This window comes from Desmodus rotundus, chromosome 12 (assembly GCF_022682495.2).
Source record: "Desmodus rotundus isolate HL8 chromosome 12, HLdesRot8A.1, whole genome shotgun sequence".
NCBI classification, from domain to species: Eukaryota; Metazoa; Chordata; class Mammalia; order Chiroptera; family Phyllostomidae; genus Desmodus; species Desmodus rotundus.
The window spans coordinates 93,194,234-93,220,517 of record NC_071398.1 but is presented as its reverse complement, the minus strand read 5'-3'; the positions used below and the strand labels follow the sequence as shown (position 1 = coordinate 93,220,517).

The 26,284-nt window shown below is 42.0% G+C and overlaps 1 protein-coding gene across 8 annotated transcripts in view; it reads left to right on the top strand.

Annotated features, from left to right (window-relative positions):
• RASAL2 (RAS protein activator like 2) overlaps positions 1–26,284 on the top strand; it is a 270,409-nt gene that overhangs the window by 146,465 nt on the left and 97,660 nt on the right. Inside the window, exon 1 of one of the 8 annotated variants that reach the window (XM_045189256.3) lies at positions 17,138–17,427. The exons of the other annotated variants lie outside the window; for them this stretch is intronic. Coding sequence (XP_045045191.1) covers positions 17,415–17,427 — 13 coding nt within the window. The 5' untranslated portion in view covers positions 17,138–17,414. Of the gene's footprint in view, positions 1–17,137; positions 17,428–26,284 lie in introns of those variants that run through there. 8 annotated transcript variants of the gene reach the window in all.

Below are 26,284 nucleotides of genomic sequence, written 5' to 3'. Positions count from 1 at the left end.
GTGGGGGAGGGAAGAGTGTAGCTCCCATCTTAAGACTTGGTGCTGACCTCCAGAGGAGTTGGCTGAGACAGAGCGAAGTGCTTATTTCTGGGGAAGGAACATGTCAGGAGAAGAGGACTGGGGATTGCTGCTGTTTTTATTTTTTAAACAAGTCTTGAATAAGTCGACTCTAAACTGTGCACATCCATTACTTTGTTAACATATGAAAACTTTAAAATAGGCAAAGGCATATTCATTTCGCAGGAAAGAAAATTTAAATGCCTTTTAACTACAAGAAAAAGATTGTGTACCCTATTTATAATTAATAAAAGCGTATTAAAACCATAATGAGCTACTGATTTTTACCCATGAGATTAGCAAATACAAAAATGTTTGTTTTGGAACATTGGTCCATTTTATGTTCAATTGCTTCTGAAGAGGGCATTTTGGCAAAGCCGTCCATCCTCTTTGTGCCAGGAGCAGCCTGCGTCTAAGAATTCACACTGCAGATTTACTCAGTCATCACGCCCGTGCTCATAAATAACACACGAGCAGATAACCCAAACATCCATCCGTAGGAAGTTATTTAAGTAAATCCTGTTACGTCTTCGTAATGGGCTACTGTGCACCTATCAGAAAGAAAGTAGCTTCACGCTTAGTAATGTGAAACACTGTCCAGGATACATTATTAAGGGGGCGGGGAAAGCAGGTGCAGAAATATGTATGTGTGTTGTCCTGTGACTTGTGTAGGAAATGCCGTATGTATATCAGTGTGTGGGTAACACTAGGACTGTGAAGAAGAACCCTTTAGCAGTGATGGCCTCCCAGGAGAAAACTGGAGACCTGGTGCATCAGAGGGGGAGGGAGATTAACTGTTCATTATATGATACTCTTTAACCTTTCAATTTTCAGTCCAGTGAATGAGTTAATATTCTTAATAATAATGGCAATAATACTAGTAACTATAATAAGGAAGGAGAGAGACAGAGAGAGAAGACGAAACCTGCCTGAATTGAAGGTACATTTCCACTCTTCCTGATGTGCCTCAAAAACAGGGACACAACGAGCTAAAATCCAAGAGAAGTAACTGGAAGCGTCTGTTGCATTGACGCCAACCATGGCTTTCCCATTGCTAAGAGAGACTGCTTTAGAAATTAGCCAGGCTTCTTCTCACTCTCCAGTCATTCGTTTCTAGCAGGATATTAAGTTGGCCATTAACACAGCTTAGTTTTTTATTTCTCTGCCGCAGAGAAATTGGATCTGACTCAACAGAACTTGTTGACATTTTTATGTTAGGTGATTCTAATCTAATAGATTAGAAAAGTAGCCTCTACTGCATTTTTCAGGGATGTTAAAAGGATACTTTCTTCTCCCCGGCTCTTTGTTAAATAAAACTTAGCTGCAGTCATGCTGGGGAACAAGTTTTCTGTGGCTCATAAATGCTGTGCCTGTGACGATGTGTCGCGGAACCGGTGATACAGCAGAGGAGGTGTCACTGTTTCTCGTTTTGCTTGGACAGGTTTAAACCAGCCCAGGAAGTAAACAGGCAGTATGATGTTTTAGGAAGCATCCCGTCACTGAATGTCAGGACTGGACTTGTTTGTTTGGGGTTTTGGGTTTTTTTGGGGGGGGGGGGTTGTTTTCATTTTTATTTGCATAGTTTAGCAAATAACCTTTTTTCCAAAGTACAGGCATAGTTCACCAGTCTGTTACGCAACGGAGGTAGGAACACGGAGGTGGAGATGTTTATAAAGCATCTTGAGATTTATTGCTAAGGCTTGATCTAGGCCCTTGGCTGCCATAGAACCTTTTCCAAAAGGAAAAATACATGATTTAGATAAAATGAGCTAAACATTACTTACTTTAGTCATGTGTCTTCCCTCCCTGCCTCCTTTCCTGTCTCTCTCTCTGCCCCTTCTCCCTGCTGTTCAGGATTGGCTAAGCTTTTACCAAAGCCTTTTTCCTTTATGTTTCAAACACAAAGATTTATAAACCAGTTGGTGGAAAATCTAGTTGCGTTTGTGCCCAGAACAGACTGGAGCTGCCTCCAGGGATGAAGCGTGTTTGCTGTGACCCCAGCGCCCACCCACCTGCCCTCCGATCCCTGCGGTATCTGTCAGTGCTTCAGAAGGGAAGCTCTTGTGCTCACTGGGTCGTCTCGATTGCTGCTTTTCTCTGAAATCACAGACTATTTTTATTTCCTTCAGAAATTTGCACGGCAACTTTTTTTCTCATTTTAATTGGTTTTTAATGTAGCACAACAGGAAATTACCATCCGTTTCACTGTTTTCTTTCTGCTTGCGGATCATATTTTGTCTGAGTTTGGCGTGTTCTTTCTAACACTAGAGAGTAGAGTGGCAGGAAAAATTCAAGGTAGAAAAGAGTAAACACTACATGAATGCATAGGATATGAGGAAATAAAAGACTGAATTAGAAAGAGCATGGCTAATAAAGATGATCGTTTTATCTCGGTTTATTTTTTTCCACTTAAAGGCCACTTAGATTTTTTTCCTCTTTAGTCAGTGTGGTGACATCTAAAGAGTCAAAAACGTATTCAAACAAGTCTTCCGTAATTAATTTTAAAAGTAGGAATGGTACAGAAGTAGGTAGGTGTATGTCTGAGGAACCAGGCAGGCCAGTGAGGGAGCCAGTGAACTAGTACGTGAGTGAGAGTAAGCAGAGAGAGAGATACATTTAAAAGCAGAATACCATTGGATGTGCACGTAACAACTAGGTGAAATAGCTCTGGAGTAGCCACTAAAAGCCAGACGGTTCTCAAATGGTAGATAAGGCTCCCCAAAAGAAACCGCATGTAGAACAGAAGTTGGGAGAAAATTTGGCCTCTTCTAATATTGACATCAGAGATAGAGCATAGGGTGTTACCGGTAAAAGATGAGCTTTTAGGAATGATACTTATAATCTTTCCCAAGCCTTAGTAATGACTTTAGCGGCTCTGTTGTATTTGTGCCTAAATGATACATTCGGGTATCGCACTTGTCTTGGTTCAGGCTGCCATAACAGAACACCGCGGACTGGGGACTTAACCAGCGTTTATTTCTCACAGTTCCGGAGGCTGGGCGTCCAAGATTTGGTGCCTGCCGAGGGCCCTCTGCCTGCTTTCACACTGCCTCCCACAACCGAAAGGAGGCTTGGGAGCCCTCTGGGGTCCTTTTGGTAAGGGCGCTCACCCCAGTCTTGTGAGTGCCACCCTCTTGACCTGATTACCGTATTTTGCCATGTATAATGCGCAAATTTTTGAGGGAAAAATGAGGATGCACATTATATATGGCTGTTACTAATCTGAACCTATATAAATGTTTTTAATTCTTTTATTTATGCTATGTATTAAAGGTGTAAGGCCAGAAAACAATAACGATATCCATATGCAAAATAGAACCCTGGGATATGATCATTGGTTTTGTTTCTAAATATAAATAAATAAATAATTGAATTAAAAAATTAAAATGAAAGATTTTTTTCCCCTTGAATGTTTGGGCCGAAAAACGTGGGTGCGCAGCATACATGGCAATATATGGTATATCCTGCAGGCCCCACCTCCTAATACCGTCCTATCGTTTTAACACATGAATTTCGGAGGGACACCAACGTTTTGTCCATCACAGTACTATTGTCACTTTTCATTGACAAGGCAATTTAAAGAAAACTCATCTTGTGGAATCTCATGCCCATGCAAAAGGCTGGTTTATGCATTTTCCACGTTAGAAATGGTGAACCATAGATCAGACAAAGCTATGTTGTATCAGTGCTATCAGGGAGTAAGAATGGATTAAAAATTTCATTAGCAGAAATTTACCTCCCTCTTATTTTTTGTTAATTGTTGAGATTCATGAATGGGTTTTCAGAAGAAATGTTATTAGATTCCATGAAGTCATCCTTTAGAATATAGTTGCTTTTCAAAATTATTGGATACTATTTCTGCTTTATTGTTAATAATGCCATGCTATTTCAGAATTGCTGATTATACCAAAAGTTTATGCCTCAGAAAAAATATCTAATAAAATTCTATTTTCCTCACTATAACCCTCTTTTTCTCCATTTTCCTTATTTTGCCTTGTTTCCTACGGATTTTTGGTCTCATATTTTAAGTGATGGTTCTTCCTTTTTAGGGACAATCAAAAGCATACCATTATCCCTATAGTGTAACTAAGATGCTATCTTATGAGTATCGTAAAGACCTTATGTTTCATCTCTATTTTGAATTAAACAAAAACCAAACTTAAAGTTCTAGTATTTTTATATGTCCAAGTTTAGTTGCTGTTAATGAGGGCCTCTTAAATAGCTTTCTTAAGGCACACTATATTCTAGTATCCCTTTAAATTAGAAGGAGCATTCTTAAGGCTATAAAATATTTTTAAATTAGAAACTAGATACCAGAAAATCCTAAAATACCATGGAGACTGTAAATCCTAACAGCATGCGTAGTCTGTTGCTGAATCCAAAGGCATACTTGACAGGAAGGCAACCTTGTTGATTCTTGTAGCTAGAAAGACAGTACAGCAAATTCAATAAGGCAATACAATACCAAATCCAATAGGAAGGACAAAATACATTCCTGGTGCAGTTGATTGATGATGGCCTCTAAAAAAGGTATGTCACTTCCTGATTTCCAGAACATGTGACTGTGCCCTTATTTGGAAAAAGGGTCTTTGCAGAAGTAATTAAATTAAGGATCCCAAGATGAGACCATCCTGGTTTATCTCAGTGGGTTGCAAATCCAGCGCCGAGTGTCCTTACAAGAGACAGGAAGGAAAGACGCAGGCACAGAGGAGAAAGCCTTGTGAGGCAGAAGCAAGACTGGAGCTGTGTGGACACAGGCCAGGGAATGCCCGAAGCTCGCAGAAGCCGGAAGAAGCAAGGAAGGGTTCTCCCCTACAGCCTTCGGGGGCGGTGCATTTGGCCTACACCTTAATTTTGGACTTCTGGCGGCCAGAAAACCAGGGGAGAGAAATTTCTATTGTTTTTAAGCCACTCGCTTTGTCATAGTTTGCTACAGCGTCTCCCCAGGAAACTAACACACTTGGTTACTTTTTCCAATACAGTAGATTCTTAAGTAATTGGTACGCCGTACAAACTCTGTGCTGGCAGTGGTCCCGTGAAGCAGCCGCAGGCAGTACCCTCATGTATAGGCAGAGTACTGATGCCAAGTACGTGGCAGAACCAGAATTCAAGCCCAGGTCTGTATGACTTCAAATCCACTTCATTACGGTGCTTCCCCATCACTTAGCACAAATCTCCATCACTGATCGGCGACGTCTGGTTTAAGAATGGCCTAAACCCGGGACAGGCAGCTGCGAGACCTCATGTCCCTTTCTTCCTCGCCCCAACCGACTTTCGTCCCTGATTCCAAGTCCTACAGAGTGACTGACGGAGCAAGTTACCTTGCTCTTTGGAGTCAGTCCTGTCACTCGTCAAACATACATTTTTCAAGTTCCTTGTACGTGCCACACACCCTGCTCCGGCCTGTGCGAACGAAGTGTTCGCGATACTGTTGGCAGCAGCACAGACAGAAGCACCTGCCTTCGTGGAGCTTACGTTCTGGGAGGAGCAGACTGACGGAAATAAACTTGGCAATATGTCATGTAGTGACCAGCGGCCGTGGAGGAAAATGAGGGAAGGCAAAGGATCTAGGGAGTACGTGGGTGGAGAAGGGGGCAGAGGAATATTATTTTATATGAGATGATAAGGGAAAGTCTCACTAGTTAAGGGACATTTGGCGAAGACCTGAAAAGAAAATGTCCCATCATTGCAGGTGATGAGTTGCCAGTTTAAAAGGGTCTCTTAAGCGCCCATCGCAGTGAGGAAAGACATGGCCACTTCAAGGAACATCACTGGGCAATTTCAGAACATCTGTGACGGGGAGAGCCTCCTGAGATTTTTCAAGGACTTAAAGCGGAATAAAACATTTTCCATACAGGATTTGAATAAGAGGGACCTCTGAATTCTTCACAGTAATACTAGAAGTCAAGACCATGGGGCAGTGAGTGGCCTTAGAGTTCCACGGGGACGTGATTTCTGAAGTGCAGTTGCACTCCGAGCTAAAGTATCTGTCCAGTACACGAAGGGGTAGACTGGGAAGGCCGAGAAGACGTCAGAGGGAACCCCCCGATTACCGTGAAGGGAAATCCCAGAGTGACAGCGTGTAGCCGGCTGAGAGAGCAGCCAGTCCAGACCGGGTCAGGAGGGTGGAAGACCTCAGGGCCTTCCCAATTTAATCTCAGCATTTCTAGATAACACCTTTATACCAGTGGGTTTTATTTAGAAACGTTGAGGTAAATATTGTCAATCCCAAAAGAAAAGGCTAAAAATTAAAAGAGGAAAACCTTTAGTAGGGTGGGTGATGGGGCTGCTATTTTTTATTAGCTTATTGAATTTTAAGTATGGTTGATATTTGTCCACAATGCACATGTATTACTTTGATAATGTAATGTGTGATTTAAGAAAACAGCCTTCTGCGGGTGTAAAATCAGCATGGTAGTTACTACAAAGTTGTAAAAATAAGATAAGAAAATTAAGTTCCCCAGCAGAGTCCTGGCACATTGTAGCTGCTCATTACATGTTAGTTTCCTGTTCTCTGACAGTTTTGCAGAGAGGTGAATGTTAGAAAAGATTATCTTGAGTTCCAACCAGTTAGTGTATGAACATTTTAAAACACCCTCTAATTTTTAATTAGGGTGCTGCAATTTCAGACTTTAAGTACTAATTATGCATAATTTAATAGATCATGACAAACATTGTTGCGAGGCCAGATTTTTGGCAAAAGTAACTCCTTACATTACAAAAAAAGTCAGAGATAGTAAAAATGTAATCAGAAAGGAAGTGCACACCGAGAAATTGATTGGATGAAATTCAACACCCTTTCCTTCAGCCACTTTGGATGTACTTCTTGCTATCACTATAATATGACAGCTTATCTCCAGCAATATTCAGACCAGCATTTTTATACATTCAATAAGTCTTGGTTGACTGAATTGCCTTAAGTTACCAGAGTCCTTTGTGGATGGAAAAGCATGAATGTTGTTGAACGCTAAAATGCAGCCCTAGCCCGTCACGTGCCACTTTGTGACCGTGTGATCAGCAAGTGGCTATGAATCTTTTCTCAGAGCCGTTTGATCGGATAAGTTAAAAAGATCGGGCAAATCCTAGCCCATATGAGGAACCTAAGTGATGTGTTATTTTGTTTTAATGTTGCTGCTTAGAATGTACACCCAAGATTCTTCAAGCCATTGCTCTTCGTACCTACTGAGAAATTGTTTCACAAAGGCATTTTGTTTGCGCTCTCCTTGGGTAATTTATGTCAACATCGTCTTATCAAGGCATCTGTCACTGTAGTACAGGGTATGTAGTGTCTTATGTCAAGTATCTTCTGTGGATGGGACAGAAGCCTGAATGGTCCTCTTGGTAAGAGGAATACTTTTTGACAAAGTTACAGACTTTCCCACGTAAGGCAGTAGGATGTACTCTGGACCACGCAATCGACACGTTAAAACTGTTCCCTGGGCCCTGCCGGGTGGTTCCATTGGTTGGAACGTTATCCTGTATACCAAAAGGTTGCAGGTTCGATCCCCAGTGCTGAAGGCAACTGAGCAATGTCTGTCTGTCTTGTCTCTCTCCCTCCCTCGCTCCTGTCTCCCCCCATCCTCTCTCTAAAATCAATAAACATATCCTGGGGTAAGGATTTATTTTTTAAAAGTGTCTCCTGGTAAAAGAATGAAACTTTTCTATAAAGGGAAGGAAAAGAAAAAGATGCTAGAGAATCTGAAGTGATAATAGCTTGTGAGTCCTGGTAGATGAAGAAATCATAAAGATATTTCTAGCAAAGATGTAAGCTTTTTGAGGGAGAGAAGACCATGTCAAGTCAGGGTGGAAATACAGAAATTGTTCTCATTTTCTTCTGCCCGCCCCCTCCTTTTTACAGTGCTCCCTTCCCCCAAACACACAGAACACTGTTTGTATTTCATTTTACTCAACAAATGCTTATATAGTGGTTTGTGCCAGGTACTGTCCTAAGCACTTTGCAAATATTTACTCTCTTAATCCTGTGAGCTAGATACTATTATTATCCCTGTTCGTTTGTTTTTAAATATTTAATGAAACTGAGGCAATGCTTCTCCAAGACCATGCAGGTGGTAAATGACACAGCTGGTCTTTGAACCTGGTCACCTGGCCCTGCAGTCCCCACTCTGCCCTTGCACTTGCTACTGTGACCTCACAGTGCTGAGCAGCAGAGCCAGACTTCTGGCCTCCTGGGTTCCTATACCCTTAACGAAAATTAATGCATTAGCAAGGTTATCTGTTTTACTGTTATTTAATGTTAAAAAAAAAGTGCACTCATCTCCTTGAAAAATACCGTATAAAAGGAATAGTGGATAAGCTTTTCTGTTGCTATTGGCAGTCATAGGGAAAACTGTGATGAATGAAATTCTGTTTACCGAAGATGCGGTTTCAGGCATTAGAGAACTTTTTTACAAGGACCATATTTTGGCACTTAATAGCACTCAATCAATATCGAGTCCGAATAAACATTGAACATAATATTTATTAACATTTTTCAATTAATCGTATTATTTTTAATTTTATGTTACTTGCATGGGGAATGGTGTAACGGGGGTGTCCAGACCATGGGCCGCCTGCTGCCCAGAACGTCTATGAATGTGGCCCAACACAAAATCGCAAATTTAGTTAAAACCTTTTCTTTGCTCATCAGTTTTCATTAATGTTTGTGTATTTAATGTGTGGCCCAAGACAACTCTTCTTCCAATGTGGCCCAGAGACGCCAAAAGGTTGGACACCCCTGAATTTGTAGAACTTAAAATGTGCATCACAAAAGTTTTAGGAAATTTTCGATGGTTTGTAGGTGACAATTGCAATTATGCAGGAACTGATGGTGCAAGATAAAGAATGGTCCATAATAACCATATTTTACAAATTCATGCCTAAACATCTCTAAGGACAAAACCATGTATTTAAATTAGTGTTGTGGCTTGGTCTTCTTTGGTCAGTGAGGTGCAAACCATTGCATTTATTCCCCGACTGGAGGGGGAAAGGGATGCCTGCCGCTCCCTCACCCAGACGGCCCTGCCCTCATTTCTCTGGACGGCCCCTGAGAGATGGAGGAGTGTGAGTTAGGAGTCCGCCCCAGCCACCAGGGACCATTTCCTTAGCGGATTTACTAGTCTCTTTCCTCTCTCAATTTTGTCACCCATGGAAGATCAGTCAAATATTAGATAAACGTCCTTGAAGTATAGCTATTTTTCACTTACTTTTGTTTCCTATGAATGTGACATTTTAAGATTAGCATGTTAAGTATATTATCTAGTTTAAACTAGTTCAAATAGCCAAGCCATACACTGATTTTACTATACGCTGGACAGATTTGTCTGTTAGTAGTAACCACCATGGAAAGTATGTTAAAGGGATACTCTACAGTTACATAATCTTAGTCTTGAATATGCTGAAAATGAAATCCTTTTTTTATTGGAATTATATCACTACTATCACTGAAACAAACCTCTCATACAGGATTTTCGAGTTTTTCACTGGTGGTAATATTTTTTGTCCTTAGCTTCAGCAGTAATAAATTTGATGTGTTTACTGCTAAGAGAAAAGATGTTATCCCTTGTAGGGAACAGGAACATTGGGCTTGTTTTCAAAGCAAACGGCGAATTGGCTCTCGCGTGCAGTGTTTGTGTTGCTTGACCACGCTGTGCTTGCTTTGCGGGAGCACCGTTCAGGGACCGATCGCGAGTTGACCACGTGTCTTGTTCCATAGCCCTGTGCCCTTTCTACCACTGCTTATGCCTTTTCTGGGAGAATATCTTATTTGTTTCTCATGACATAGAACTTTTTTTTGTTAACTATAATATTTTTTTTTACTGTGCATGCTGAAATTTAGAAGGAAGTCTTTACCTCTTGAAAGTTATTTTTCATATTTACTGATGTGTTCTAGAACTAAAAATGATGATTCATGGAGTTGTTTTTTTCACATCCACGTGTTTTAAACTTGGCTTTAACAGATTGGAGGATCATTTATCTCAACTTTTAAAAAAGAAAAGAAAATCTCATGTCATACATAGGAACTTTCAAAAGTAACCCTTCTCAAAAAGTAGGGAAATGTACTTTGAAATGTAACATTGTAAATGAAAATATAATGAGACTAATGTTATAAAATGGGGCAGGATTGCCCTCTTGGAGCCTCAAATATAATTGAAAAAGATTCTTATTTTTATGGTTCAGTAGTAATGGGTAGAAGGACCACAGATTAAATTTCCCCTTGCTTAAGAATTTAAGTTTTCCTTTGGGCAGTGGATTTTCTATTTAAAAAAAATCAGGAACATCATTTTAAATGTTTAACTAAGGGATAATATTCTTACAGAGAAATACTACAGAATATTTACATACCAAAGACTGAATATACATTTGCAATACTTTTTATCTCTATATAAAGGATAAGGTCTGATTAACTTCCTTGGCCTATTTAACATTAAGTAGGTTAAACATGGAAGAGGAAAAACAGAGGTGAGGGAGAGGCCCCTCCCACTCACTTACATCAGATTTCTTCCTCAAAACACACCTCCCTTCCCCTTCCCTTCCTTATTCTCTTCCACCTACACAGGAAAAACAAAAGGATGAACTCCCTCTGTGTCCACCTCCCATATCCTAGGGCGCAGATGTTAAGAAAACCTTGTGCATTATCACTGCAAGTGATCATTTTCAGAGAGAAGCTGCCTCTCAGATTCTGGAACCACAGGCACCTCCAGTTGCTGAAATGAAAGAAAAATCACCAGTGGAATGTCCTTCTGAAAGTTCAGTTTGTTGTCCTAACAGACACGTGGTTTGTGACGTATACACTGAAGACGAGGGCCCGGCTGCCAATGGACTAATCTGGAGCAATGCGCAAGCTCTTTTACAAAATGAATGAAACAGAAAATTTGGAAAGAGCGAAAGCTGTGGTGAAGAGGAAAAACAATAGCCCCCAAAGGGCACTTACATGTAATTTTGGTGCAGTTTGGTTTCATGCACCGTCGTGGTTAAGAGAAAGCACTCCGGGGCCAGCTGGGGTGGGGCCTTGGGCAAGTGACTAGTTCAAATCCATCTGTGTCTCCTTGTCCTCGTCTGTAAGCGGGCGAAGTAATGTCTATTTTAGAACTCTGTGCTCTAGGGCACTTCTGTGAGGGTTTTCTATGTTTAAAGCATTCCTCAGGACTTGTCTCTCGGAGTGTGCTGGGTTTTAGCTCGCTTCAGTTAATGGTAAGAAAGTGATGGCAATTAAGCAAGGGGGACTTTCCCCGCAGTGGGCAGTCGTATTTCTGATCGTGTAGTTCGTGTCTGTGGTCTTGTACATTGGTGGTCTGGCAGAGATGACTGTGCCATGACACCTGTGCTTTCCTAAGTAGGTGTTAATGGGGACAGTCTCTCACAGTTGCAAATGCTCTTTCAGACTAGGCAAAACAGCCACCCAGCCATGGACACTAGGGCTGCTTCCACGTCTTGGCGATCGTAAACAACACTGCGGTGAACACTGGGGCGTATGTTCTTTGGAACTGGTGTTTCGGGTTTCTTCGGGTCAGTCTCCAGAAGTGGAATCACTGGGTCATAAGGCAGTCCCACTTTTAATCTTTTTGAGTTAATGCCATACTCTTTTGCACTGTGGCTGCACCAGTCTGCGTTCCCAGCAGCAGAGCCAAAGGGTTCCTCTTTCTCCACATCCTTGCCAATCGTTGTTTGTTGTTTATTGATGAAGACCATTCTGACAGGTGTGAGGTGGTATCTCATTGTGGTTTTAATTTGCATTTCTGTAATCATTTGTGATGTTGAGCACAATGGAATACTACCTGGCCATAAAAAAGAAGGAAATCTTACCCTTTGTGACAGCATCAATGGACCTGGAGAACATTATGCTCAGTGAAATCAGCCAGTCAGGGAAAGACACGTACCATATGATTTCACTCATACGTGGAATCTAAGGAACAGAATAAAGTAACCGGCAAAATAGAGACAGACTCATAGAGAACGGGCTGACAGCTCTGGGGGTGGGGATAAGGGGTGAAGGGATGCAGCAAAAATGTTTAAAAAGAACAAATTCATGGACACAGACAACAGTGTGGTGATTGAGGGGGCAGGTGGGTGGGTGGAGGTGGAAGAGGGTATGAGGGGATTGTTGGTAATGGAAAAATTACAATAGAATTTTTAAAAATTCAAAAAAAAAAAAACCTAAGGCAAAAACAAATGGCTAACGACTTATTTTGGCAAAAGTGGACAAATAACTAATAGTCCTTCAGTTGTGATACCAGAATAGTTTAATAGGAAATCAACAAGCCTAACAAATAATTGTGTGTGTGTGTGCATGCGTGTAACGCCACTGATGAAAATGAGCTTTTGAAGTCTTCACTCGAGTACCATTAGCTCTCTTTTTAAATGAGGAGAGCCGGCATCACAGACACGTCCTTAGCCCTATGAGCACATTCAAAGATATTACCCACTAATACACAACCCTGCCCCAAACATGCTTTTGGTTGCATTTGATGTTTATTAATGAATTTTTCATAGAAATAGAAGTGTTGCATTTGCTCCTGTGGAGTGTTCTTACGCATACGATGGAATAAAGCTCGAAAAAGATTTGCCTTTATTTTTCCACCTAAGTTTTCCTGATTTTCCTTTGAAATGTGGTCCTATTCATAGGAGAGCCTGAGGAGTGAGAAGGTGGCAGGTTTTTTCTTTTGCCTGCCCCCCTGAATGCTTCCTCCCTGCCGGTTGCCATTTCAGGTAAGGGAGTGCCGCCTACTCAGCCAGCGGGGAGAACAAGGTAAAGCTGATACGTGGCTGCCGTAATTGTCACCTTCGCTGTGTGCCTTTTCTAGACCCCACGACTGATGGATTTTCTAATCTTTGTAATGCCTTTTTATCAGAAGAGAAGTGTGTATGTATACACGGGTATGTTTTGTGGCCCTGTTAGATACAAATAAAACTATGTAAATGTTAGAATTTCTAAAGGAGTGACTTCGGTGTTTGTCATTCCGGTTATACACAAGGAGTTCCTTTTGGAAAATGAGCTCTGTGAAGACCGCAGTGGGAAGACCCCGGTGTCAGAACGGGGATCCGGTTTGTGGGGAGGCCTTGAAAGAAACTGGGGTGCGGTTGGAAAAAGCTGTGTTCTGGTCACCTGTTCAAGAGAGGAAGCGCACCTAGAGTCTCGTGTGAACCTCAGCCCCGCTGCTGCTGAGGGGTTTTCTGTTTGGAGAAGATAGGTGTTAACAGGGTTTCTGTTTATTGGTTTGGTAAGAAAGAAAACGGATGTGCAAGTAACTTTTTATTATATGTAGTTAGCTTATTTTTGTGTCCTTTGATTTTCAGAAAATCGGGCATTTATGGTTTTGGAGTTTCGTAGTGGCCCTCACCCTGATTTCTGTATCTATGTTAAAGTCAGCATCCCTTACACAATTACTTTTGTAAGGGGTAGGGAGAAACCATGCTGTCTGTATTCTTCAAAATTCACAAAATAGACTATTTGGTTGATTCACAACTAGAAAGATATATTATCCTAGCTTTTTAGAAACAAAACCAATTTTTGTTGATACTAAATTTGGAAACTCACACAGACCCTTCAGGAGTCCACCTCTACCTGTTTCAAGCCACTTGTTTGTGTTTATTCCACAAAGATTTATTAAGCACTTACCGTGCTTTGCGGTGGTGCCACAGCAGTGAACGAGGCAGGTACAGTCCCTGCCTCCACGGAGCTTACAGGCACCGGGATGAGAAGCAGAGACATCCGACATATGAGTAAATCACAAGTACTGTTACTCCCAAGGAGGACAAGGACGGAGTGAGTGCTGTGTTAGTAGAAAATAGGAGGACCATAGTTTGACCAAGTGATCAAGCAATGAAATCGATTGATTTTCTTATTTTTGTTTGGATTATAGCCTCATGGAATTCCAGAACTGGAAGAGGCCTTTAAAATTATCTAGTCCAACCCTTTATTCACTGTTTGAGTCTTTCTTATTATTCATTTCATCATCGCTGATATTTCATTGCTTTTGACTTACAAACAGCATTTTCACGTGGTCATCCTAATATCATCGTTCATTAAGTGCAGTGCTGGACCGTGACTACAAGACGTTGTGATCCGATTTACCAGTCTCAAAACTCCTTCAGCCTCTCTGAGGCTGTCCCTAACCAATGAGGGATTTTCCACGTGGGCATGACTTCAGCTACTTTCTAACTTGAATGAGTGGCTAAAGGGTGAATCCTTTATTCAAACTTCCCCAGCTTCTCAGGGAACTCCCTAGTGTTGGAGGAGAGGGAGAGTTCACCAGTCCTTCCTTCTCTGCCTCAGACGCTGAATTCCCCGGGCCGCGGTGGCTTGGCACGTGGCTGCGGGCTCACGGACAGGGAAAGGTCCTCTGAGAGGCCACTTCTGTGGCTCCCACCTATGATTAGGATCCCGCCTGTTTCACGTCGTCCTAATTGGGCAGACGATGAAATGACTCTCTTCCCTTGGCAGGTCATTCTGGGCTTCCGGTAGTTTCTTAAAGCCACGCCGGCCTGAGATAAATCCCTTTGTGTTCTCATCTCACTGTGCTGGGCTCTGGCATCCGGGGATGGGTGGGCATGGCCCCCTGTCCTGCAGTTACTCCAAAGTACTTCTAAGTCTAAATACTTTCAAAGGTTCGCTAGGTGAAATATGTCTTTCACTCATGTATCATTCATCTATCATGTATTAAGCACCTACTAATGCCAGGCATTGTTCTAAGCTCTGGGGATAAGCTGAAAGGAGATAAAGGCCCTGTCTCCCCTACCAACCCCGCCTGCAGCAAATCTGCCTCACATCGGGTGGTGAGAAGGGCATTAAACACCAGTGCATACTATGTTACATGTGATGAGAGCTATGAGGAAAAGAACAGTACGGGGCAGGGTGGGGGGAGTAAGTTAAATCACACCAAAAAACCAATTTAAATTTGGGTTTAAAAGAGTAAATAAATAAGAGTATGACAGGCTGACCAGGCAAGGAATGGACTGAAGAGTCAGAGAAGCAGCTACACCAAGGCTGGGAGACATAAAACAGGCCTGGAAGGGAATTACCAGTAGTAACGCCTACTTGTCAAAAAGACTCCTTGCAGCCCTGGCCAGGTAGCTCGGTTGGTTAGAGGCTCATCCCCATACACCAAGGTTGAGGTTTGATCCCCAGTCAGGCACATACAAGAAGCAGCCAGTGAATGCGTAAATAAGTGGAATTACAAATCCCCACCCTTTCTCAAATAATAAATTTTAAAAGGATATCTAGAAATGAATAAAGTTGATTAATTTCTTAATAAGTAATAAATTAATGAAAATATTATAATGTTAATATATAAATAAATTGTTGATTTATTAATAAATTATAGCTTATTGTTTGAAGTGTTGAGTAATGGAATAACATCATATTTGGATTTTAAAAATGTTATTATTGATCTAAATTTGAAACCATTAGGCTTCTTTAAGGTTTATTTTTAAATATTCTTAAGTATGTTTAAGTACTGATATATTTTAAAATGAAAGCTCACACTTGAGAAAATTATCCACATGAGCTTTTTCTGTTGCTTGGGAAAGAACGCCCTTATTCCGTTTTCTCCCCAGGACACCGGTGCTGTTCAGGGCCACAGCGGGAGAACGGCTGCCCTGTACCGTAGTGTATTCCTCTGCCGTCCCGCCTGCCCCTGTGGGGAGAGCCACTGCGGGCGGCTCTCTGCAGTGGCTCTGCCCGCCTGTGACCGAGCTGTAGTCTCTCTCGTCACTTAGACTCACTGTTCATCGTCGTACCTCTTGGAACAGGTTGCAGAAATCACGACCTGTTTCTTAGAATTATTCTGAGGAACAACAAGTAAAGGAATTTCAGCGCGTTATGTGCTATTCTAAGGTCAATTACAGATGACATTTACTGGTGAGGCATTGTGCGGGCCGTGGTGAGAAGACCGTAGGGTTGTCAGTGTGTGGTTTGCACAGGGCAGGGTGGAAGTCTGTGGTCTGTCAGTCTTCACAGTCAGACCCTTAGCCCGTTCCTGTCTGTGCGCCTTTTGTTTGTGCCTTTCCTTCCCTGTCATTCTTACTAGAGTGGCAATAGGGGTTAAAGAGGCAGTTCGTCTGAGGCAGAAATAGGGAACCAAAAGTAAAGGCAGAGAAACGTGTAATGGTAGAGCATTATGATTCTTGCAGGAAGATGAAACTAGATAACAAAATACAAATAATGACTTAATTAAAGGAGACTTTAAATGTAAATTACTGAGACTTGGAGAGGGAAAGGGGAGGGGAAATGGGTGCCAAAGGATACACATACATTCGCACGTGTACACATATGTAGCAGGCATGCACATATATACACGAAGGTATGCATGTGTCTACATGGTGTGTGAGATATGATACATGTAACACATGCGTACACACAGATAGAATGTACGTGTTCCATTGGCCTTTGGTACGTGGTAGACAAGAGAGTGATACCGCACTCTGCTCGGGGATTCGGACTGCTTTTAACTGATCAGCCCGACACGCTGACCTCAGCAGCTGAGCACCTGCAGTGTGAGGTCATCCTGCCGCTAACGAAGGCGCTGTCACTGACCTGCCTGCTTTTTTTGGAATGAAGGGGGAAAAAGCCCTAGAAATATGTTTGATTTTGAAAAATTAAAATGATGACTGAGAATAGTGATAGCTATAATTTCTTCACATCTAGATGACGTAATTAGAGCCACTCAGTTTATAAAACTAATTTTTGATTATTCTTTCTTTATAAAATGATGTTCTAGCTTAAGACCTGAATGAACAGTTTTAGGGAAATAGACACTTTTTCTTCTCAATTTAAACCAGTCCCTGTGTGATAATCTGGAGATCTGCTGAGTCCAAGACAGCAGTGGGGTGCCAGTATACTCTGCCTGTACTTCAGCTGTAGGGTATCTGCCTGGCGTTGGTACTTTGAAAAGTTTATATTGTAATTCAGCATGGTAACATTCAAAAATAAGAATTTCTGAAATTTGTTTTATTTTTCTATCTCTAAAATAGGACAGATTTTGGAATAGATTGCTTTAAAAAAAAAAAAAAGAAAGATGCACTCACCCACCCTACTGCCCCTTGGGACAGAAAAGAAAAAAAAGAGTTACCTCGCTGGCTCAAACACACGCTCTGAAGCAGACTGCCTGCGCCCAGGGCTGGGGAAGAGGCGCAGTGAACACTATTGTTCAGTGCTCTGTAGCAAAAGAAGTGGGAGGAAAAAAAAGGGCTGAGTTTGACTGGCGTTGGCTCTGGCTTGTCTGCATTCCAAACTGTCTGAGGCACAGAGCGAGAGCAAAGGAGAGCGAGCGAGCGCGGGCGAGCGCCGGGCACTCGGGGGTGCGAGTTTCTGCCCGGCATGCCGGAGAGACCATGTTAGCAACACCCCGAAACCTCCCGGAATGCAGACTCCAGGTAAGAATCCCTCCCGTCCCGTCCGGCCGAGACTGGAAAGAAAAGTTTGTATACATTTAAAGAGAATGTAGCTTTTTCTTTTCTTTTTAATTACACAAATGTAGTGACTGCCTTTGCGATGATTGGCTTTTAAAAAATCAGTTTGTTTTCATTGCTGTGAGGTCACATGAATAGAGTGTGGAGGCTGCCAGCGTCCAGCACAAAATCCAGCACGAGCACAGCCGTCGGAGAGACTCAGGCCGACAGCGAGGGTGATGATCACAGCAAAATGTCAACACTGCAGCGTTTACTTGTTCTTTTAATCACCTGAGGTGGATTCTTATTCTGGATATTCCCCCAAATTCTTTCTGAGAGATTAAGGTACCCGGGAGTGGATATATCCCATTTCCGAGGGAGACAAGCTACAGTGACCATCCGTAGGATTCTAACAGCCTTGATTGAATCAGTGGCACAGCATCAATCTCTGTTATTTGCAAGTTCAACAGGTTGAATCCATAAACAACAATGAGAGCATTCAAATGAGAACTTGCCTGTTCTTTCTGCCTAAGTTAGGCTTCTAGTATCCTCTGCCAATGGATGACGAGTTATCTCATTGGCTCATTGAAAGTTAAACCTGAAAGAGACTTTAGAGGTCAGGCACAGTCCTCTCTCTCCATTTTCAGTGAGAACGTTGAGGTCTGAAGGGATTTAATCTCACTCAAGATCACAGAGTTAGGGACAGAATTAAAATGAAAATCCAGATCTCCTGATTTCAGTGTACTGTTTCATTCACGGAATCAGCTACATTTAAGTCTTTTTGTATCTTCAGGCCTCAGGTATCACAAATTATTGCCTAAATAGACCAAAGGCTTTTTAAACCTAGACTGGAATCTGTGGAGAGGAAATATGGGGAAACAAACGTCACAAAAGCATATTGATTTTATGTTCTTGGTCAAAACCAAAAATATGTAATAACACAGCAGAAAAATGGTTTTCAGTTAAGGGAAATGACTATAGTTTATATGCAGCTTTTATATAAATGATTACATAGCTGTGATATTCTGAATATCTGTATGTGACATTAAAACTCTTTCCAATTGATTTTAGTGTATTTTAAAGACTTTGAGACTCAGGAATTTTCTGTATAAGTTAGTATGAGTTTTTCCTAGATGCTGATATTCATTTTTGCAACTTGTATCTGCTTACTGAAAGCGAAATGTCATCCCATATTCAGTGCCTTTTCTGTTTATTTTTTTAAAATGTAAGCTAACATTTAAAAATTATCCCAACTGTTTGGACCAATTGCTTCCTTCTCCAAAGCCTGGCTCTGTTTCTCCCCATTTATAAAAACCCTCCGTTACTTCACCTCACGAATTACGTGCTAGAGGGTAACTGAGGAGGAGGGTCCTGAGGGCCACAGCAATGAACATCTGTCGTCATGCGTTTTTATTTAGTTCCTAAAAAGGGTTGCTGCCTGTTCCGTGTTTCCGGAGACCCTTGTGGGGTTGAGAGAGGCCCTGCTGTTCTGGCGAGCTAAATGGTGGGGATAGCCGTGGTCCAAGGGGCTGCCGGGGCTCTTTGCAGCTCCTGGGAACAAGCTAGCTGGACTTGGCCATGAGCACCGCCAAATAGCATTGTTCCTTTGTGTTAAAGCTTGACCTGCTCACTCCAGCTTTCGCCTGGGTCCGTGTAAATGCAGTTGTGATTCACAGGCCCGCGAGGGGCAAGCAGTTACGTTGTAAGGAATAAAGGAACAGCAGTGAGTTTCATTATTGCTTTCGGCTGCCGGAAACCGAGTTACGAAGTGCATTCTCCACCCAGTAGGAAACAAGAGACCGTCTGTCTCACTGGAGGAGAGTCCATTACTCAAGCGCACTGTTTGTAAGGGGACCCACGGCTGTGATAGTGAGGGCGCAGCGCTCTGTCCAGCTTCACAGGGTCCGTGTTGCGTCGCACAGGACTTAGATCTTCTCCCACCTTTTATCCTGTGTGGGACACGGAAAGGCTGCTGTGACAAATGTGTGTGTTTTACGTAGTGTGTGTATAAGATGGGGGTGGGGGGAGTGGATGGATGGGGGGGTGGGTGGATGGATGGATACGGACCTTTGGCCTGAGTGTGTTTACTTCCCCGTGTCAGAAACAATGAGAAGTCACTAATCTATTGCTGCTGGTAATTTACTGACCTAACTGGAAGAAACTGCTTTATTAACCAAAGTAATCATTATAAAACTTCCTACCATGCATTACAAAGAGAAAACTATTAGAAGGAAACACATATCCCTCTTTCTGTCCTGAATAAAAATGTCAGGTTTTGCAGGTTTATTCTTCCTTTGTCAGAGAAGAGCAGTAATCAGGTGCCCGTTTTGTGATTAAAGACGCGTTTTACAGGGGATGAGCCGGTAGAGGGAACGCGTGTGCCGAGAAAAGACGCTGTCATACGCACGCACAGTAACTTCCTTGGGACCAGTTCTCTGGAAGGCAGGCCCACTTTCACTACTTAGGATTTTCCCCTTGACGTTAGTTTCTTTAAAAATCTTTCATGAAATGCATACATCTGTATCCACGTAAATGCAGTTTATATATTAAATTTTCAAAGAAGGTAAAGAACTCTGCAATATAGTTACGACATTTTTGTGGTAATAGGTTGGCTGTCGTTGATCAAAACGTTAGTCTCAAAGGAGTTGTTATCACTCCCACTGCAGTTTCTTTTTATCTCTTGGGTATAATTCTGTCTCTTGCATCCCAGTTAAAACCATAAGAATGAAATCTTTTCATACAAAAATGAAGACAAGGCTGGCCAGGGACAAGAGCTTGAGGCTGGGCATGTAAAACGTTCAGAGCTGTCAGGTTACTCATAAAAATTACCTGACAGTTCCCGCGAAACTCTGGGAATCCTTTTATGTAGACGACACGTTTGTGCTTCCCTCTCTGTTCCAGTCCTGACCTCCCCCGGCTAATAAAGAGGCAAAGTTACAGACTGGTTTTGTTTTTCTGCTCCCGTGTGTTCTCGCACGCCCTCTAGTGGAAACCCTTGCTTTCACTTCCCCCTATGGCGGTTTTGGGGAAGAAGCAGGTGACTATTATGAAGTAAATTCACCAGATTCTCACACTTCGGTTGAATAAACTTTCTTAACATACTTAATTCTTTATTTCAGAGAAGGGGAAAAACTGATCATGTCCTGTTGTTTCCTGGTGACAGTGATTGAAGAAAATGAGTCGTGACTCAGCAAAATGAACCCTTAGTCTTTTTTTCTTTCAAGTGCTGATGGAGATTCAGTCCATCGAAAGTCCACATTTAATTATGGGTATGATCTCAGCTTGTGTCTGGAAGCCTTACACATCTCCACGGAGAATGCTTTCTTTGTACGTACTTGACAAGTGTGAGAGGCTTCCTGAGTCAGTCTTTAAAATTCAGATGGAAGTCTGTCTTCTCCGGGGCCCTCCTTACCCCTACTCAGACTTGATCATTTGGCTGAACTGGGAGCACCATGAACTTAACACAGGGAGAGGGAGCCCATGAGGAGTTCTTCTCAGTAATCTGAGGCTGACTCCACACTTCAGTCATTCTCAGGTTTATAGTACGTCATGAGTCAGTGAATTGGTGAAACGACAACTTGAAGTAAGTCTAGGTTAGTGTAGTCCTGGCCTTTGAAGAAGCAAATGGCCTGGTTCTGTGCTCTTTCCCAGGGCAGACTGTTGAGAAAGTAAGCAGCTTGAGCTGCATGGTCAGGCAGGTGTCATTTGGGATCAGGTGTCACGCAGGATAGCCACCCGTTGGACATGTTGCTGACTCTGATGTCTCGCATCTAATTCCGAAGGTGATAGAGTATCTTTGATGAACTTAACAGTACTTGTGTGGTTAACTGTTCAGAGATGCTACCTTTAGTTAGTATGAAGACTAGAAAAAAGTGGATATTCTTTCACTTATTAATAATTGGGTTTGTAACTTTTTTGCTAAATTATACTTTTCTGGTTTTAAAAAAGGAACGATGTATCAAAGTGAGAGCAGGAAGAGCCACCAAAAAAAAAAAAAAAACCCTGGCCTGCGTGACCACAGACACAGAACTGGGTTTGTCAGTTAAAAGACAGGACGCGGCGCAGTGAGTCTGTTAATGGGGAAGGACAGCCACCTTCTGTGTGCCGGTGGCTTGTTGTGAAGACCTCATTTCCCAGAGCTGGCCCAGTATGGTTGTCAAATATTTCTCATGAGAGTTTTCTCCAAGCCTGAGAAACTACTCAAAGAAGGAGAAGTAGGTTATTTTACTGCTTTTTCCACATGGTAGAGGAATTACGTCCTGTACTGTTTGGTCCACTTTTTTTGTGAGTTTCTATTACACAGCTGAAATGGAAGGAGATTTCTAATAAATTAAAATCTTCATCATCCAGATAATTTGCTAATGTACGTTCTGAGATTTTCCTTGAAGCGTTTTGCCTCCATTTGAAGCTTAGTGAAGCAGAATGGTGGTTTCCTGAAATAATAAATGTCACCCTAGTTTACGAGTGCCATCATTTTACTCGTAAATATTTGCACAGGCACAATTGCTAAACTTTTGAAAGGTATTTTAGTAGTTTTATTCATTTCCTTGATTTATAAATATAGCATTGAGTACATATTTGATTGATCAACTTTTAAAAGTGAGTCTTCCAAAAAAAGTAGCTTTTTTTTTTTTTAACTAGAGCCAGTGTTGACCATTTTTATTAACAGAACCAAAAATGGGGTGTAAAGAAGAAATCCTAGAAGTTACTGCTGTCATTGCAAAAAATGAAAACCGATCTCTCTCGGGGACATTTTTTAGCTTATATTTCTAAACAAAGGGACAGTGCAGAGGAATTTATTATAACATAAGAGGCAGAAAATTCGTGGAAGTGTATCTACTTGTCCCCTGTGCCTCCGAACTGTTTGGGCCAGTCCTTGGTGACACCTCTGTACTTCAGGGGGGGTTTTGCAGGAGGAGGGGGTGTTCGCTTATTTGCTTTGTTTTTCCATGGTAGTGTTTTTAAACCAGAAGTCAGTCTTTTGTCCAGTCCTCTTTAAAAGGAAAATCCAACCAATTACTTGCCAGTTTTTCAGAAGCATATCTTCCTGTGAACAGGCAGCAAATTATCTGACAATGAAGGTTTAATCGACAGTGAGCCTCAGGGTGTGGCGAGGTTATTGCTGCAAAGTGCTGTGATTTATGCCCACTTCCCAGTAGGGTTCTCTCAGAGTCAGGAGTTATAAACCCATTTTCATTTTGCTTAGGTTTTGAATTAAATATTTCAGGGTAGGCCTTTTCTTTCTCTGTCTCCCTGAGCAAACCTGTGTTACAAGAGAGCAGAAGCTCTGTGTGTCTAGTCCAGGTGCTGCTCATACTGTACTTTTCTCTGAAAACCGTCCAATAAGAGAAAATGTCAAGTTTTAATATGCAGTCATAATATGCAATGAACTTCAACACATCGGTGAGAAAAGGGTAAGACCTGCATGCCCATTTTACATAACAGGTGATCCAAATGGCCATTCAGTGAGTGAAGAAGGGCTCGGTTTCATTAGTCATCAGAGAAATGCGAGTTCAAACCAGCATGGAACTGCACACCCATCAGAATGTCTAAAACGAGAATAACAGAAAATACCAAGTGGTGGCAAGGACCTAGAACGAAAGGAACCTGTATGCACCTCTGGTGGAAGTGTGAATTTGTGCACGTGCTTTGGACAACTCCGTGGCAGTCTCTGCCAAAGCCGAACAGCGCTCTGCGACCCGGCCGCTCCACTCCAGTCATGGCCCCAGGACAACTGCACACTAGGTTCACCAAAAGACTTGCACAGAAATGTGTCTAACAGCTGAAACTCCAAACTACCCAAGTACTCGTCAGCAGCAGAGTAGCTAAGTTTTGTTTCCTCACACAGTGGAACTCCGTGCAGTGTTGACAAACAACTGCCTCACGCCACAGGATGGATACAACGCAGAAATGTGTGTGGAGCATGAAAAGTTGGTCTCGAAAGACTGCCCGTATTGTGTGATTCCGTTTGTGTGTGATTCACACTCGGCTGCGGTGATCGCGGTCAGGACAGTGATAACCCTCATGGGGTGGTGACGGGAAAGGCTGTGTAGGGGGTGCTTTGGCTGCGGCAACGCTCTGTTGTTTTGTCTAGTCGGGGGGCTGGTTACTGGGGTGCATCCCTTCTGGACTCATTCATGGCAGCCTTCTCCACTAGGATGCTCACGCTCCCCCGTTTCCTCACACCCAGCATTTTCACGTTCGCACACTACATTAGGTTTGCCCTGCTGCGTGACCACACGCCACGTGACTTACGGTAGCGCCTCGTTATTACTGCAGTTTCTGTAGATCTGATGTCCAAGCAGAGTGTAGCTGGTGGTCTGTTCAGAGTCTGTTCGCTCAAAACCAAGGAGTCATCTAGGCTGCACTGTCCTCTGGAGCTCGGGCTCCCCTTGCAGTTGTAGGACCGAGGTCCCTGTTCACTTGCCGGCTGGCTGTGGGTGGGGAGTTGTTCTCAGCCCCTCAGGGCAGTGAGCCCAGTTGTACTCAGGGCAGGGGAGCATACAAGGGTACGTGTACAGACCCACATTGTAAACACCAGGCCTCTGTACACGACTCTGAAGTGTGCTCGCCCTTCCCCGCCCCCATCACATTCAAATGTAGACTATTTTCTTGAAGCCTATGACATTCTAAACATGGCATGCTTCACAGCTCGCATCTTTGCGTCAGTTAAATTAGTATTAGTTTTCTGAGGGCTGTGCTTTTCTGTGATGTCAGCATTTGCATTTGCAACCCACCACCTGTTTTATTATTAAAATAATGGAAAACGCTATGAAGCGTGTTATCGGTGACGAACAAATCCTAATGCCAAATTAACTGTGGATGGAGCTGTGACCCCACCTCACATTTATCATCAACTGATGAATGACAGTCCTGAATTTTTTAAAATACGGAATTAAAAGGTAAAGACCTACCCCTTCTCAAGTTATTTTGCTGTCAAAGAATGACCCGAACTCTAAGGAGGCCCCAGGCCCTTGAAGATGCTGTGTGTCCCCGCCATCCTGACAGTTGTCTGCCCGTTTTCAAAGCCGCCTCCTGATTACAGGGCTTCCCCAAAGACCTGTTGTAGAGTGCCCCAGTTCTTGACAACCTGGGCCTCTCTTCTTCCTTGAATTTTTGTACTGAAGACAACTTTTATTTCACTACATCTCTACCTGCTGATCCTTCAAGGCTGCTTATTATTCCGTTGTACATCTGTTTCTCTCCTTGTGAATCTCAGTGTTTCTGAGCCATTGCCAATGTTGTGTTAAACATCTCCGTACATATTTCCAGGTCCGATTGTTTGTGCAGGCATTTCTGTAGGATCGGTTCCTGGAAATAGGGTCAGAAGGCGGTGTGCATTTCACATGTTGATAGGTGCTCTTGAATGGCCTTGCAAATTTGTCCAGGGTGTCTTTTTTGCTATTTGAGGCTTTAAATTTTTTGATTTTTCAGTCTTGCTTCTCTTTCCCATTGTAATTTGTGGCTTTTGTGTCAGGCCTAGAGAGGCCTTTTTCAATTTAAGATTAGGCCTCTTTTTGAAATTTATTTTTGGTTTTGTGAAATGAGATTTTTTCCCGCTGTATAGCCAATTATCTCAATACCTTTTATTGAATGGTCTGTTCTTTTCACGCTGGTTTGAAAGTACCCTTTATTATCAACTAAATGTCTACATGTCTTCTTCTGGATTCTTTTTCTGTTCCAGGGACCTATTGTTCTATTCCTACATCAATATCACAATGTTTTAATAACCACAGATTTTAATGTCTTTCTCTTGCTGATAAAGCAAATTCCCTCTAATTAGTTCTTCCTTTCAAAATATATTTGGCTTTTTACTTAAGCATTCACTCTACTCCCAGCCAAAAAAAGAAAAATGTGTGTTGATATTTCAACTGGAATTACAATGACTGAAGGTTTTTGGGTGGAGAATTAACTTTCATACACATTTCTAAGTTTCACTTGTTTTTAACTACTAAAAAAAGGGCAAGTTTTATATATTCTTTTGGGACTTATTTTTTTCACTTAAATATTATATACTAATATCTTTCCATATTGTTGTGGTGGTTTGTTATTTGACTGCTGTATGATTTTTACATTGTTTGAATGTACCAAGTTAATTTGCAGTTAGAATTCCGGCTGGGTCTGGCGTTGGAATTCGATCGCACGTTGACGGGTGTCTGACTTGTTGGCAGAGTGTTGCTGTTGGTGTCAGTGTGTTCTCTGATCATTCTTGCGCACTCCTGCTTTTATCCACTCGCAGGAGTTCCCCTTTGCTATGTTCCTAGGAGTGGAATTTCGGGGTCTTGGGTGTATAAATGTTCAATTTTGGCAAATAATGGCAAACCATTTTCCCATCAATAATATATACGAAATCCTAAGGGATCCACATTCTGTCTAATACTTGGTATTGTCAGGATTTTTAATTTTTGTCATGTAATAAAGATATAATGGTTAATGTACAAACCTGATTGCCAGTGATAGAGAACACTTTTCATAGGTTTATGGCTATATGTGTTAATGCTTTTGTGCAATTTTTTATATCTCTTGCCCCCTTTTTTATTGAGTTGTGATCTTTCCGTTAATATATGGAAGTTCTCTATGTTCTTGGTAGTAACCTTTTGACAGTTGTGTGTATTGTGAATATGTTCTCAATTTGTAACTAGTCTTTTCATTTTTTAAGGTCATTGGATAATCAAAAGTTCCTAATTTTGCATAGACACCTATCAATCATTTATAATCAATATTTTTTATTTCTTGTTTACAGAATCATTTCCTACCCCAAGGTTTCAAAATATGTTTCACTGGAAGTTTTAAATTTTTCTTCTTTATATGTAAGTCCCTAATCCATCAGGAGTTGGTTTTT